This window comes from Cuculus canorus, chromosome 3 (genome assembly GCF_017976375.1).
Source record: "Cuculus canorus isolate bCucCan1 chromosome 3, bCucCan1.pri, whole genome shotgun sequence".
Taxonomy (NCBI): Eukaryota; Metazoa; Chordata; class Aves; order Cuculiformes; family Cuculidae; genus Cuculus; species Cuculus canorus.
Window position 1 is genome coordinate 40,841,962 of NC_071403.1, and position 17,093 is coordinate 40,859,054.

Below are 17,093 nucleotides of genomic sequence, written 5' to 3' on the forward strand. Positions count from 1 at the left end.
AAACAGAATGAGATCGGTTCTGTTTCATTAAAGTCCCCAGACAATTTTTACAGATATAACTGGATGTTATAGTACTGATTTTTTTTTCCTAATTTTTTTTTTTGTTTCCTCCATAGATCTCAATCTAAATATTTTAGCATTTCCCTACATTTCTTTAGTTACACAATTTGCTGGTAATGCAATAATCAGATATCTATAAGGCAAAACAAAGCATACTTTGCTCTTCTGCTATTCTTTTTAATCAGAACAAAATGATTGGATTTGAAGTTAGTTCATAATGAAATTGTTTGGAAAAGAAGCAAAACGAAAAACCAGAAAACAAACAACACAAAAATATACCAGTGAGAATTCATACCAACCATACCCTGAAAACGTAATTATTAGTAATTTTGAGAACAAGCAGAAATGTACTAAATATTTTGACATCACAGTGAGCATTTTTAAAAACTACCTGGCTTGCATACTGTTAGCAACTATGCTTTATCTAACGTAGCCTTCCATTCTTCTTAGGGAGGAGAGAATATGTTTGAGCAGAATGTACACATACTGGTGACAGATGTCATCTAGGGCTCAGTTCCTGCCTCAGAATAAAGTTTTCCACATGGATGTCATTCGGACTAAAGCCTAAAGAAAAATGAATGACTGTTCCCCTTGGTTAAGGGTCAAGAGTGCACATCTATGCCAGCCATAGTTCCAGTAGAGCCTGCTACATTAAGCTTTTCGGTGTTCTAACAAACAAGTGTTAGTGGGGTTACTCAGGCTGGCCTTTCCGCAGCAGTAAAAAAGAGAGCTTCTCATGAGTAGTGCAGTAATACAGGGAGGGAGTACTATTCAATGCATTCTGAAATGCTAAGAAGCCATTATCGTCCTGAAAGTTGTAATACCTGCTATATAAAGTGCTGCTAGCTACGTTGATTTGTTGTATTAACCATAAATCTCCACAGGATTATTTTGCCCAATATGGTCTACGCTAAATCAGACTGTATTGCTTTGAGGTTAGTCAGGAAGATTTCTAAGTAAGCAAATCCTTTCAGCTTCAGTTCGTAATACACACTGTCAAATACTTTAGAAGTTTTGTGAATTTATAGTTTTTCTTTCTGAGGTTACTTGTCTTACATTTTCCCTGAATGGCTAAAGCAAATATGCATAATACTCTTCCTTTTTTAGTTTTGGCATTAGCTAAGAAAGACATTCACTTTTCTATCCTTCAAGAAAATAGTTTCTGGATAGAGGTCCTAAATACTGTATTATAAACTTTGAATCCAGAGTGACGCATATGTTTTGACTTGAATACAAGGTTTTCTTCTGATTTTGTACTATTGGCAATTCTGGTTCTAAAGAATGTCACACACCCTGGGAGAATGTCAACATGACAGACAATGGGGTGATAGGCTTCTCAGTCTTAAACAGATTTTGCTCTACTTACTAAAGGAATATGTTGTCACTGAATAGTTTATGATGAATGAAAATCTAACTTGAAAAAAAGAGTTTTGCAGCTGACAGTGGTGGTCATGAAATAGTGCTTCAGTTGTGCCGGCCTTTTATGACAAAATTGTAATTGAAATGTAAGGTCTACACTACTGGATGGGCAATAAGATTCTGTAGTACACACGATGAAGACTGTCGTAACAGAAGGGCAGTGGAATATGTGTTAAGAGATAGGATATTGGTTGACTAATTTGTCTTTTGTACGGTTTTGTGTGTAAGTTGGGAGTTGCTCCTACCCCCCTTAATAGCAAGAAAGTACTTTGTCATTTGAATGTCATGCAATGCTTTGCAGCATTATGTCAGTTTTTATACCATGATTTGATGAAATGTGCTTAAAGTTGGTTTTAATTGCCTTTTATATAGGTTACCAGGATGTAAAATTGTTCAGATATCTATATATGGCACAGGCTAAAATGCTGCTACCCTTAATAATGTGCACAGTAGGTCAGAGATTGCTCAAAAGCATTGAATCTGACTTGTGAAGAATTTTTCCTCATCTCTGCAATGATCTTGCTTTGTTGGTGGATCTAAAACCACTCTAGGAAAAAGTACTAATGATAATAAAATAAATGTTGAAATAGGGCTTGAGGCTGCATAAAATCATCTCTTGTTCTGAACAATGAAGAGTGAATATATATACACACACAGGCCTTTCATCAAATCTATTGATGGCAAAAATATTCTCTCTCTCTTTGTGCTCCATGAAGTCCATGTGCAGTTCACATGTTCTGTGGAAGCATTTAGACACTTGTTTATCAGTGATGTAGTTTAGACAGTCAGTCAAAACAGTCATTAGTGTAGCTCTTTTTGCTTGATTTGGGCTAATGTGGACTAAGTGACTGAAGAAACTCAGAGAAGGGTGTATTGGATCTCTCTAGCTACCAAACGTGGAAAAACAGTGACTTGGTTTGTTCTTAAACAGAACATACAACTTCATTATGAAGATAAACCTTTTGCTTGGTTTTGCGTCCTAATGTGTTATGTTTTCTAATTCTTCATAACTAAATTCTGATTATAAAAGGGGGCTATGAGATGGAAATATGTAAAATTACTCATCTCATAATTCACTTCCCATATTCCATATATCCCCTGCTATGTCATACAGCCACATTTCCACATCTAAAGTAGTTCTTAATGTAATTTAAAAAGTATTAAGATCTAAAAGTGAAAATGAAAACTGAACATGCATACACTTTCTTGATCTGGGAATCAGATTTAGCATCTCATTTATTTTCAATTTTCTTCTTTCCTTATGTGTGCTTTTGAAATTTCTGAAGTATAGTGACATGAGACAGCTTAGGATCACTGCCAGAAGAGATTTTTAAGTTTTTTTAACCACTGTTATGTTTAGCTAAAGAAATAAAGCATTATGTACTTGAGGTGAAAGTGAAGAAAAGAAAGAAGCAAACAAGAAGGTGAAAATATTTTGGGGAAAAGTCTCTGTTTTTTATTTGGAGGCTAACGTTAGTACTTTATGTTTTCATTGTTTGAGTTGTTCTTATTGCACAGTACTTCTAGATTGAAATAGAGACAACATTGTGTCACATTCAGGGAATGGATATAGATTAGTACATAGCTATTTCATATTCGATGATCTTGACCTCAAAGAGCTTACAATCAAAATCAAATAAAAATCTCAGGTCCTCAAGATGATGCCTCTTAGCGTCCATTATATATGGTGAAAAATGTGTTCTTTTCCAGACAACTCAAAGTAAAAGCCTGTGAAGGTTTCAGCAGGGAAATGTTAAATGTTGATAATGCAGATGATGCTATATGCTAACAGTACAACAGTATCAGATGTTTGTATCCCTCTCTGCCAGGTGGGTTACAGATAGATGTCACCTCACTAAAAAACAAGTATTTATTTACATTTTGCAGAAAAGTCAGAAACCATGACATCAAAGAGATCTTTAATTTCACATGGATGAAACTAGTGCAGTGTGAACTTGCCCTCTGTTGTACAAAACAGAAATCTGAATAACTTTGACAAGATTCATGCCACGGTTGTGAGGGAATTGGCTGATGTAGTTGCTAAGCTGGTCTTCATTACATTTGAAAATACATGGCAGTCAGGTGAAGTCCCCAGTGACTTCAGAAAAGGCAATATCGCACCTATTTTTAAAAAGAGTAATAAACAGGATCCTGGGAACTACTGAGCAGCCAGCTTCTGGTGCAAGCTGTTCCTACTTAAGGCAGGGGGGTTGGGTTAGTCTCTTCCAACCCAAACAATTCTATGGTTCTACAAAAAAATAAGAATCTGCTTTTCCCAGAGAGCATTTATGTACAATTCATGTATCTGACTAAATAGTTTTATCTTATGTTAAAATTAATATCTCCTAAATTAAGATGTATAATATATGAGTCTGTAATAGGTGAGGAGGTTGACAACAGATTTTGAATGTTTAGGTTTCAAGGTTTGTGCATTGTAGAACTTTTAAATGGAACTTAATAAAACAGCTGTGATAGTTCTTTTCTCGTTGAGCTAGAGGAATGGACAAGTTACTCTGAAATGCAGCTGATGTGAGTATCCTGCACGGAAACTTCACTGAAGGAGATGAGAACACTTCACCCTTGGTAGTTTCAACACTAGGAAGCAAGCTGAGCAGGGGAAAAAAAAAAAAAAAAAAAACATTTTTTTTGGTGTTTTATCACCACAATAGAAGAACCACCTTTTTTGTTCTTCTCTGCTGTTGTCTGGGTTTGAAGAACAAAGGTTTGCATATTGGCATTTCCATCAATTTTCCATTACTCACCATATTCTCTCTCTATGGAAAGATGTGATTAGCTTTTGGAAATAAAGAGAAGAGAAATTGCTAACTTCAGCCCTCAGTTCTGGTCTACACTAGGCCAATGATGAGCAGCAAAAATGGTCAACAGAAAGTAGCTATTCTTTTAAGGGCTTCACAAATAACTGAACAGTGGGTAGTGGAGAATACCAACAGAGAAAATTACAAAGAACAAAGTTGACGTTGCCAGAAACTTTGCAGGTACTGACTCCTTCCATTTGGCTTAATGTATTTTAGGTATTCATAAGCTGGACAACTTGAGGGCTTTACAGTTTGACATTTTATAAAGTGTGCTGTTTTAATAGGCTTTGCTTTTATTTATTTTTTTTTAAATGACACAAGTTATAATCATCTTTTACTTACAACATGAGCAAGAGCTGAGAGGTATTAATAAAGGATCTGTTTTTCGCAAGGAGAAGAAAATGTTTTTAAGGGAACCCGAGCCTCTCTTGCAGTTATATACTGGGGAGGAAAAAAGCTGATATTATTCTAAGTTCAGGTATTTTAAAATTGTTTTGTTTAGGCAGGCGTTTACTGAATGGAACTAAATGTTGTACATGAGTAGATTTTTGTCTAATTAGAAAAGATGGGAGATTTCTAACTGAAGCTGGGCTTAATTTGGAGACATCTACCTTAGAGCTTTTGTGAGTTTGCTGCAGTGTGTTTTGTGTTTGCTATGGTAAAATCATTCTCAGTTTCCCCCTCCAAGGGCTGTGGACGTCTTATTTTGAATTACATTCATATCTACAATTTTTCTGGGACAGATGATGCCCTGCTCGCTAGTAACCAGAACTGTTTGCAACAGTGGAAAAAAAACTCAAACAAAACTATGTTGGAATCAAATGTGTGCATCTTTCAGCCCAAATTCCCCATCTGGTAGCAGGATTTCAGTTGGAAGCAGTTCAGATGAACAGGAGAGACACTGTCATTAGAGGGTAATGCAGCATGGTGGGGAGATGTTCAGCTCTCTAAACTGATATTAGCTGAATACTGCTGAGCATCTTTTATTTTCTCCACGCCAACATTTTCAATTACGGAATTTTTAACTGTGAACAGAATATTTGAAACTGTGGCCACTGTCTCTAGACAGCAATAGAAAAGGTATGTGCTAGATGGGCATTTAAGTAATCTGGAGAGCTACTCCATTTCTAAATTAGGCTTTTCTCTGTCTGAGTTGGATGTGATACTAAAATGAGAAAGTTAGTTCTCATATAATCAATAGTTTGAAAATGCTTGCATCAAAACTTTCTTCCCTCTTTCATAAGTAATGGACACAAGCAATAATGCATAACAGCATTTGATAAGGTGGTGAGGAACTGGAACAGGTTGCCCAGAGAAGCTGTGGATGCCCCATCTCTGAAAGTGCTGAAGGCCAGGTTGGGTGAAGCTTTGAGCAGCCTGTTTTAGTGGAAGGTGTCACTGCCCATGGCAGTCGGGTTGTAACTGGATGATCTTTAGGGTCCTTTCCAACTCAAAGCATTCTATGATTCCATCATCCATGATAGGGGAATTGAAATACGACTGACCACATAGAATCATGAGTTGACGTCAGCCTCTGAGAACAAGAGAAGCTGTTTCTCAAACTCACAAGACCTCTGCTTTAGCTCATTACCAGAAGCACTTGGATTTTGTCTGTTTCATGTCTTAAGCCTATAGAAGGAGAGGCTATTCCAAACTGAAGAAAAGTTCAAATGTCATATATGTGATGCATGATTTCCTGCATATATAACAGTTGTTTTCATACTTAAGTGTAAAGATAGAAGTTAAAGGTTAAGAAACACTATTTTATGTGCATTGAGGATTTGTTTAGATCTGTGATTTCTGATTATTTGACACATAATCAGATAGGTACTAGGAGTTACTGAATCTGGTAGCCTGATGGATGCAAGGCTCTGTCTTCATGCTAAAACTGTAGCAAAGCAGAGCTCCTATTTCGGAGAATAAAACACACACATGGCTGCACAGGGCAACATTAATTGCCTGCAGTGCCCTATCAACACCCACACGAACACACAGCACTCGCACAAATACAGCCCAGGCTTCCTCGCCCTGTTCTTCCATTCCAGCTGATTGGGATGAAAGTCTACTAGGGGCATCATATGTGCCTGTACATCTATGGATGCTTATACAAAATGCAACACTTCAGTAGCTGCCCTTAGATACTACCTATCCACTAGCTGGCCCCAGATATCCCTGGCATCTCCGGTTGCCAGCACTCAAACAGAACTGGCTTGGAGACTTGCATTCCTACTCTAACTGCTGCTACTCAGACCTCTTCTACTTGCAAGCTAATCAAGCTTGAAGCTAACTGTTGTTCACCCTTACCCACTCAAAAGAGGGGGCACACCTAAATGGAAGATACTTAAAGAGGATTTAGCAGGAAAACAGAACAGATTTCAGTGACTGAACAGAGGACAAACATGCTGGCCAGCTAGCTATTTATAGTCAACTGTTCCCTTTTATCCCTTTTTTCCTCTGTCTTTCACGTGTTTCTCCCTGATCTAACTCTATCCCTCCCTTTCCCCACCTGTGGTTACTCCCCTGAGTGTTCCATAGTAAGTCTTGCCCATTTACATAATCCTTTTAACACATATCATAATAAGTTTTACACACTCCAAAAAAGTTATTTCCCCTGCTTCTCTTAGTGAATTGTATTCCCCTGTAGCCAATAACCCCTGTTAGCCTGCAGGGCATTCTGAGGTAGCTTTCTCAGCTGACTCATCCAGATGGATTTTGTACTGGGACAATGGGTGTCTGCAATGCTTTGCTGTCCCTAACAGTGCTTCTGAATGGCTGGTTAAATAAATCTATGGAATATTTTAGGCCATGAATTTCAACACTATTTATGCCAGCCTGTAGGGAAACAAACCCTTGCCAAAATTCTGCACTCTTCTCAATAAATGTTTACTTGACCACTGAATTGGAATAATAATCAACAAGTAATATAACTGTGGTAGATAAATGGATACACAGTTTACATGAGATTGCTGGTTGAAGTCTCCATTAGAGCTATTACATTCTTCTATTGGGAAAATGAGATGGAAATACTTCTTTAGAGTTGTGTGGTACTCTTTTTTTTTTTTCTCTGGTGATATACTGACTTACATGAACAGTTTCTAACTGAGGGATTTATTTTTTAAATAGATGTGCAGGTGGGAGTCAGACACAATGAGATTTGCTGCTTCACTAGCTAACTCTATGCAGATTAATGATTCACTTCAGCTCTATCTGAATAATATTAGTGTAGCAAATTATCCTGTATAGTAGGATGCACTTTTCTATGCCTTATGAGGCATTCATAAGATCACACAGAGCTATAACTTATGGAACTATTGCTCACAATATGTGCTTCGCAGATCTCACTGCTGAGAAAATTACCAGGAAAATGAGACCCAAGACTCATTTTGTTCCTCATCTTGAGGATAGTTCTCTATAATCTGGGAAAAGCTTAAAGGACTATTTAGACTATTTCCCTCCCCCTTCTACCATTACACTATGGTCACATGAGCAAATGAGTAGAAAAAAGCACCAGCTGCTCTTTGGCAGCTGTGTTAATGGACAATTACATGCTACAAAGCTGCTTGGTATTCCTCTGTTTTCACATTTGTATCAGCAAACTCTGGACTCCAGGTGACATGGTATTGGACTTGTACAAAAGCAGACGTCCTTTAAGATTGTACAATTATTACATTGATTGACGAGTGTCAACTGATTGATGCTATTTGAAAAGTAAACCAGGCGTGCTCCATCAAATAGCCTGTGGGAATAGAAGCTCACTGTTACAATTGGTTCCATAAAGCTGAGCAGATTCACTTTTTCTGATTGTGGAAACAAATACAGCAAAACTCAGTGATACGTTGGACTTTATTGGTATTAGTATTCTCACGCTGCTAAGCTCTAGCTTGTTGTTTTATAGTAACCAGGTCACCATTTGCTAAGGAACTCTGCAGTAAAAGAAGAATTACTCTTGTACCTGAAAAATGTCAGTTTTCCAAGTGGTTGGAAAGTCTGTATTGCTTTCATGATATTGACTTGATTTCAGAATCGTTATATGGCTGCCATTAATTTTAGGATTTTTTCTACACTAGTTGTTATTGTTAACTCGTTTAGAAAGCACATGAAAGCATGCAGTGCACTATGTTTTTTGTCTGTGTGTAGCACTATGATGAGCTCGTGGTGATTAGTGTAGTGTTCTAAGCCGGGACAAACATTTTCCTGAGTCATACTAAAGCTCTACAAGTCTAGGTATCCCATGGATTAGCATCCTGTGCTTTCTTCAGCCTACTCTTATTGAGAACAATCAGCAATAATATCAGCCAGCGCTTGTTTTTAATGCATGTGCTCGCTCATATTCCCTTGACTACAATTTGCATTAACAGCCTAGTAACATTTAAAAATTCTGGTCTGTAATATCAGCTCAGTTTCTCTGACCAGGAAATAATTTTGTTTTATACAAGACAGTTTTTCAGTTCCACTCGTGAACAGAGACGTGAAGGACTAAAGAGAATGTTTCATGTGTCAGTGGTTTGTAGATACCTCGGTGCTGTTGAGAAGCCACTACAGGAACTCTCAGAGGTTAGGACAGTAGTGATACACTGAATCAGGCTGAAAACTCTTAATTGAATAATAGTTAAAAACAACGTTTCATATGTACTCTTTTATTTATGTGAACAAGCTTTTTTTTATTGTCAAAACTTAGATTAAGAGAAATAATGTTCACCCCACTGTGACCTGCAATATGCTGTTCCCTCTGCACTGCATTTTAAATAAAAAAAAAATATTGCAATTTTATTTACAAGGTATGCTAAAGATAACCAATGCCAAGGGTATATAGTAAATTACAGTCAAGCTGCTGTCCCAGGATGTAAGAAAGGAGACTTCAAACCAATCTTCAGCAGATCATGCAGGAAATGTTATTGAAATAGGGCTCTAATTTGAAAAGTAACTCTAGAAAGTTTCACTCTCCCACAGAGCCTGGTGTTTCAAAGTAAGCAAACAAAAAAAGGCTTCCTGTTGATTATGCCTTTTGGCCCCACAGAGCCAATGCATCCAAGATTTCTGCAGAGCTAAATGTTTCCTTTTTTTGCTAAGGGCAGTATTAAACATTGAATTCGCTGTGAAGTATTGCAAATTTTAGGACTTCCACAAATAAAAATGTGTGCGCACTCCTGAGATTATGAATTTATTGTCAGCTATGTCCTAGACCACATCTTTTCCATGGCAGAAGCCCTAGCAATGTGTTTAGCTGTTATAATTTCAACATATAAGGAATAGGGTTTTTTTGAGAGTTTGTTGCAAAACACATAGTTAAATTTTACTTTAAAAAGTATTTAGAAGTACTCTAAAATGAGAACTGTATTCTGAATGACTGGAGCTGAAAGAGTTTGTGTGGTCTGACTTCATCATGCTGATGTAAAAACAATTTGCATTGTATATTGGATTCTTTATTCATGCAAAGGACAGTGTATAAAATAACTTTTGTTTAATGTTATGTTTTTCTCTGTTTATTGTAAACAATATCGATTACACTAATCCAGTATAGTTACAGATATAATTATTTGTGGTCACGATGGAATGTATCTATAAGTGAATTAGAAAGAATAATAGCCATTTGTGAAACAGGGGACAAGTGATTGTATGATTCCCGTTCAAACAATGGAGCGAAACATGGGTTTTTCCTTGTCTCTGGAGATTTTCTTTTATGCTATTGGAGAAAGTATTGATAACTTGAGATGATCTTCTAAAAATGCACAGTTAAACACATGTTTTTCAGGGTGAAACAAAGACATCCTCACCTCCTTCTTACTCCCTCTGAGAAACTTTGGTTGTTGGTGATTTGTCTTCCTGACAGAAGCTGTTCTGGATCTTACGATTTTCTCAGAATCTACAGAGAAGACAGGAATAAATAATTAGAGATAAATATTTTCTTTGCCTTCATCATCAAATGTATTCGAGTGTTTGCAGTACTCTGTTACTTAACATAATTTGTATTTTATAATAATAATGGTAGTTATGAAAATGACAGTTTGAGTCTTCTGTCTATTTATTCATTTATTACTGTAGGATCTTCTTTCACCAGCATTATTTATTGACTAATTAGTCAAAACAGGTTTTGTATGGTCTGAGTCTGAATCAAATAGCTTCTTTACAATGGCTATCCTGCATAGAAAACGTTAAATATTATTATAAATCAACACTTTTCTCTCCATGATACCCTCTAGCATCCTCATGTGCAGACTCGCAGCACTGCATCTTAAAAATATTAATTTGCTATATGTTTTCTTTTTTTAGCTTCAATTCTACCTCTGTAATGTCTGGATTTTACTAGGTTAAAAAACCCAACCCAAACCAAAACTGTATTATTAACATAGGTCATTCTGCAGTTGCAGGTGTATTTTTTTGTAGCTCGCATTCCAGCAAGCCTGTATACAGAAATAAACCATGATAAATCAATTGAATAAGCAGGTGAAATGGACCATAATGAGCATTGATTGCATGCTTACATTCTGTTTATAGTGATATTTGATGTGTCTTTGTCCTATAAAGCTTATTTATGGTCACAGTGCCAAGTCATGTGACTGAAACAACAATGTTTTAAAGAGTGATTTCAGCATGATGTGATTACCTGTCAAGAGCTTATGCCAATGTTTTTTCTTAACGGTGAGAAAGTTGTAACAGAGTTTGGCAATTCCTAAACATTGCAGAAAGTATATGTCTATAAATACACATACAGAAACAAACCTACTTCTACAAACTGAAAATACTACGAAACAACTTTGCAAACATTTGGCTGAAGCTGCAGCTTAGCAATTACCTACTAAGTTATGTGAAATTTAGAGGGCTTTTTAATTATATTTTCAAAGTCTCTATTGGCCTAATGCAACTGATCATTTTTTCAGAAATGTTAACAGAGAATTTATTTTGGCAGTTACAGAGTTGCAGTAAGATCTAAGGCCGTATTGCATTTCTAGGGAAAAAAATCAAACATGATCATATTTACTGTTCTTCGTTTAGTAGCCATTGAGAAATTGGAATGCATTTGTAATTATGGGTTTACATATTTTTAACAATTTGTCTGTCTTTCAGATCTTCCAGATTGCATATGTTATTGTGAAAGCAGCTAACTCACCTCGACCTGGGAACTGGATATTAGAGCGTTCATTGGATGGTATAGACTATCAGCCATGGCAGTATTATGCTATAACGGACAGCGAGTGCCTGACACGCTACAACATTCATCCCCGTCCTGGAACTCCATCTTATATAAAAGATGATGAAGTCATATGCACTTCTTATTATTCCAAAATCCATCCTCTTGAGAATGGAGAGGTAAGATAAGATGTTAGCCCATGTGCTGTAACTTGGCCGAAAAGAAGTCCTTTGATTAATTTGCAAATATCTGCCTTGAGTAGTCAGAGTGTTTTGGTATGCTTGAAAAAGGAGTAGGTAGTTTATTTGCAACTTTAAAAAAACTCGTCTTATGTCCCTATATAAATGCCTGCAAGGTACAGGGTAATAAGCACATGCTGCAAAGTAAATCAAGAGGTAAAAGAGTTACTATGTAGAATAAAGCACTAGTATGTTTAGACAACTTAAGTGCTTGTCACTTGTGAACAAAGGTGAGAATGTAGGGAGAAAACGTGGACCCAGAGAAGTCATTAAAAAGCTTTTCTTTGAGTTGCATTTTCAGTCCTTGTGTACAAGCTAAGATATTAAATGGTAATGATAACTTATTGTGTTTAAAAGCTTGTAACTGACCCTCCGCCCCTGCATGTACCCATTCATTCTTCTGCTGTCAGAGGCCTCTGCTATTTCATTGTGATTCCAGGCACATGAATCATGGACCAGTCATTTGCTTTAACTGAGGGTGTAGAAAAGATGTGGTGGAGGTGAGAACGAGGATCTGTGTTTCAAAGAGAAAGGCAAATGTGAAAACTCTAGCTAAAAATACAGTATTTTTAGCCACTTAAAACGGAGAGAGGGAAAGCCACGTGTACCAAATTCCAACCGTATATCTTTTTGCAGATTCTTTTCCAACATTTGCTTTGCGCATAACTTGGTAATTCAAGGAAATAAAGTTACTTGAATGTGCACTAGATCTGCAGTATATATTTATTTCCAGATTCTTTAAAGTCTACTTATGTTCTGTGAAATTTTAGCCTCAATGACTATGCATTTGTTTTTTTTTCTGTTCCACTTTTTAATGGCTTCTCTGGCCATTATATATATATAAAGAAGTACATATAAAGAAGTACAAACTTCCTCTCTATATGAAAATCAATATTCACATACATAATTGTTAATACAATTATTTTTGAGTACTGGATATACATATGTATAGTTTGTTTATATTCACAGGAAATTTCCAATGCCAACTGCAAAAATAGAAAAATACAGCTGTAAATGAAAATGTTCTGCTGATATGCTTTGAAAAGATGTAAACTTGGATCTGTGAGTTATCAGATATGAAATCAGTTGCATATCTAGGAAAAATCATGGCAAATACTTTGTGTTTGTAGTTGCATTGTTTGTAATTGTATCATTAGAATGGGTGTTTTTTCCTGTAAAATCTATCAGGAGCAGATAAAGAAATTATGCATACATATGTACTATGTTTTCAAAATTTTTCCAACTCGGTGCTTTTTGAGGGGTGAACAGAACATGCAGTTTGACTTGCAAGGAAATTTCATAGAGTTTGTTTCAGAGAACATCTGCACTGAAAATATAATGCCAAAGTAATTATTCCAACAATTAATTTAATTTACATCGTTCAATTTCTTTGACTATCTAATTCTTTTGCAGACAGATAATGATTCCAGTAGTCTGCTGTCCTCTTAGTTAAACCACTGCCTTCTTTAGCGCTTGATGGGCTGAGTTAAACAGAAAAGGGCTTTTATTCAGAATGCTGGTATATATCCATGACTGAAACATTGGCTTAAAGCCTACTGAAGCAGAACTTAATTCTGATTTTAAGTGTGCAATTAATAAAAACTTGGCCTGATGTGTTGTAATTGATGTTCTGTCCTGAACCTAGTAAATGACCGGCATCTGGTAAAAAGGTTCTTTAAATGGGAAGAAGGCTTTGAAGGGGGAGATGCATCTGCTCTGTTCCTCTTAGAAATGAGAAATTGTTAGATACAGGCATACTCTATGAAAGGCATATGATTTAAGCCACTCTAAATCCTACCTCACACAAGTAGTTATTAATCTGAGATATGGCGCTAAAAGAGAGAGAACATCTTGAATGAAAAGACTAACGCTTAACTTTTATAGTGACTCAATAGTATCATTCCGCATGAATTACTCAGCTTACATTTGAAACATGTAAATTCGTTTTGTTAGTAAAACACCGGTTTCATCGGAGTCGCTGTAGACTTCTTTATGAAATATGTAGCATTAACACAGAATTAACCCAGATTAATTCTTTTTCATATTTCATCAAATGTAGTGTGAAAAATAGTACAATTCATACCAGAATCAGATTTACTTACAATTGTGTTGTAGGTGGTATTTGCCTTGCTCCTGGTCTTTCAGTGGAAGTACAACGACATATAGTTTATTTTTGTTCCAGAGTAGGATTTCTGTTCAATGTATGAGATATTACAGACATTTTGAAAGACTAACAAAGTTATGAAATGTACATTAAGTATCTTTTGTTTGCTTCAAAACCCATGAGCTATTTAGGCATATCATTCTGGTGTACCCACAGGAAACCTGATGAAGTGCGGAAGGAGCATAGGTTGGGAACCCAGTTCCAAATCCAAATCTACATTTAGATACAGTAGTATCTTAAGTTAAAACTTGTCATCTTGAAAGACACAGAATATGTTCTTCTCGTGTGTGCTTTCAGTGAACATTATAGTCAGTGACTTGATTGATTGGAGTAATGATAATTCTAAGCAAAATATTTTGGGAATTTATCTAATAGTGGCACTATTTGCACCATTAATATTCTCTTGCAGTCACAGAATTAAAACCAACAACTAGAACAACAATAACAAAAAGAAAACAACCAAACAAAAACCCTACATAATTTATCATCAGACTAGTTTAACTTGTTTTGCAGTATCAAACCCTATAACCCGAAATGAGTTATAAAGCAGGTATGTGTTTATTCCGCTGGCAGGCGCAAGGGAGATAAGCTCTGCCCAACTCGTGTGCCATCTAGCTTAAAAAACAGTGACTTATAGTGTAAAGACATGCATAATTTAAGCATCTACTATATATTCATAACCTTTTCCTGCTTCATATTATAATTTGTTCTGGAAGGAACTCTCCAGTCTTGCACCTGCGCAGTGCCTCCTGATGGTCGTGGGCCGGGGTCTCAGGGATGAAGTTAGTAGTCTTCCTCAGGATGAACTTTTTTAACCCCAAACTGTGCGTATGCTTTCTGGACTCTTGGTGTTCCTCTGAACTACAAACTAGGATTCAAGCGGTTTTTGCTCGAGATTGCTGTTGTCCACATTCCTGTTTTCTTCTTATCAGCAGAACTCTGCATACCAGCTCCTCCTTATCAGCTTTCAAAGCCCCTACTAGCAGGCACTGTGGTTTACAATAAACTAAGCTTCTAAGTTGCTTCAAATTTTATATGTTTATCTACCAAACTAGCACAAGTTTACGTTTGCTCAGTCATGATCAGCAATACCTGAAAAAAACATAGGAAAACCATAATGGCTTTATATCACACTGGCAAAGGTAGAATTCTAGCACTGATATTTCTAATATGCCATCAATAAATGTAACTTCTACAGTTTCCCAAAATAATATTTCAAAATGAAAGAGCAAGTTCTGCTGTTTCAGTGTCCTCAAGCCAGACGAGGAACTGAAAGAGGTTAGCTACTTTAATGAGTTACTCATTAGCTTTTACTGAATTGATGTCTCTTGCTGTAATGGTAATTTTTTTGGCGCTAACTGAGAAAAAATCATTTATGTAAGGGGTAATAACTGGTGAGATGAGGCTGCTATTTTCAGGTAAAGAAGAATACCCGTTTTCTGACATTTTCATCTTTACTCGACACCATATCAGAATGGTACTTCTTTTCTTTATTTCTTCAGATGATCATTAGGTTGAGAACTAAAAATTAGTGGGTTACCATAGTGATTTTTGCTTCTTTTCCCTGACACGTGAGCCTTTAATGTTCACATCTAGTTTGTACCTTTTTTATTGAAATTTTTCTTCTTTTGCTAGACTAGATGTTGTATCACAGCTTCTTTACTTTGTTGGCTAGGTGGATGTAAGGCTCTGGGCATTAAATTTCAATGTTGTTTTTTTTTTTTTGTTTTAAACTGAGATGTATGAAGTTTTCTTTCTGTGAACTCTTGTTTGAAGTAGGATCTATACTATTTGTATTTTGATGCGTGGGGGCATTCCATCTTGATTGCAGATACTTCAAAGCTGGACTACAGGTGCTCCAGTTGATCACTATAACATGCTAGGAAAATACATGACTTTTCATAGAAAGTGACACATTTTACCTGACCCGTAGCTTGGTAGGAAATAAAATAGGAGGTTAGAATAAGTGTTATTCAGGCATGAATAGATTTAGAGCATTTTGTGTAGGCTAGGAGAAAATATTTAGATCAAAAATAATTGTTTTATTGTTTCTTTAATACAGAGTAATTCTCTGTGGAAGCAGAGACTTCAGGTCAGATCCGGTAAAGACAGTGGGAGAAAGGTTTAACTGATCAGATGGGAAAGCACTTGCTTTTACTAGGAATTCTAGAAGCAAAAAACCTCATATTCTAGGAAACACTCAGTTTCTGTACAGTGAGGCTTTCTGAAAGTGTAAAAACCAGAAGGGTGGTAATGTAATTCCCACCTTATTGAATCTAAACTGGAATAGCCAATTGACTCCCTGCCCTGGTCCCTATTAGTGTCATTGGATAGAGGAGATCTGATAGAAGCTTGTTTTTCAAAAATTATAATTGTTGTTGTTGTGAGGAAGTTATGTAAATTTACAAAGAGAAGAAATTCCTCCCTCTTTTTGGGTGGAATCTGTTTTCAGAAGATGCTGCCTCAAAGGATATTTCTGCCTTTGGGTATTTAGTTTACACAGAAGTTATAAATTCTGAGTATTATTTGTCAGTTTGGTAGACAGATTTAATGTGAAAAGGAGGGAAGCAGAAGTTGAAGTGGCTGTAGATGAAGAATACTTTTCCTTCAGAAGTGTTTGGGTGTTGGAAGGGTGTAGCCATTGGAAGAATCTTTTGGCAGGACGCAGAGATAACACTGGTCTCTTTTTCAGTCTCAGTGGCCCTTTGCCAGAATTATTGGATGCAAGGTGTTCTCCTGAAGTTCTTGGTCAGAGTAGTATTGGTATCTAGTATCTACTTCATGGTGACGTAGTCTGCACTTGCTGTTAACCTTGTGGTAGAGACAAGATGCGCAGGACGACAGTTTTGCAACCCTTTTTAGATGTTTTTGACTCCTACCCAAGGCAGAGATAGGTTAGAGATGTGTCTTACACTGTCTGGCTTTTTCTTTAGGAACACATTCATTTTCTTTCTTGTAGTCAAGGAGGAAGGGATTTGAAAAGATTAACCATGTCAGTACTAAGAGTTAAGGGGATGGTGAGGAAGGGGAGTTAAATGTTCATTTATCCCAATCTTTAATAAAAGCTTTTACATTTTTTAAAATATATTTATTATATAGATACAAATGCGCATCACCATATCCACTTGTGCAATTCTGAGCTTTTTGGATTTACATCACATTTTTACTTGTCTTATTGTATTTCATATTTCATGGGAGAATGAAACTGAGACACAGAGTAGCTGTATCAGGGTGCTGTGAACATCACTTCTTTTCAATTGCTGCAA

The 17,093-nt window shown here is 36.4% G+C and overlaps 1 protein-coding gene across 1 annotated transcript in view; it reads left to right on the plus strand.

Annotated features, from left to right (window-relative positions):
- Positions 1-17,093, plus strand: part of LAMA2 (laminin subunit alpha 2) — a 347,214-nt gene that overhangs the window by 88,303 nt on the left and 241,818 nt on the right. The window contains exon 4 of the mRNA XM_054061626.1: positions 11,361-11,603. Within this exon, the coding sequence (XP_053917601.1) occupies positions 11,361-11,603 (243 nt within the window). The remainder of the gene's footprint in view (positions 1-11,360; positions 11,604-17,093) is intronic.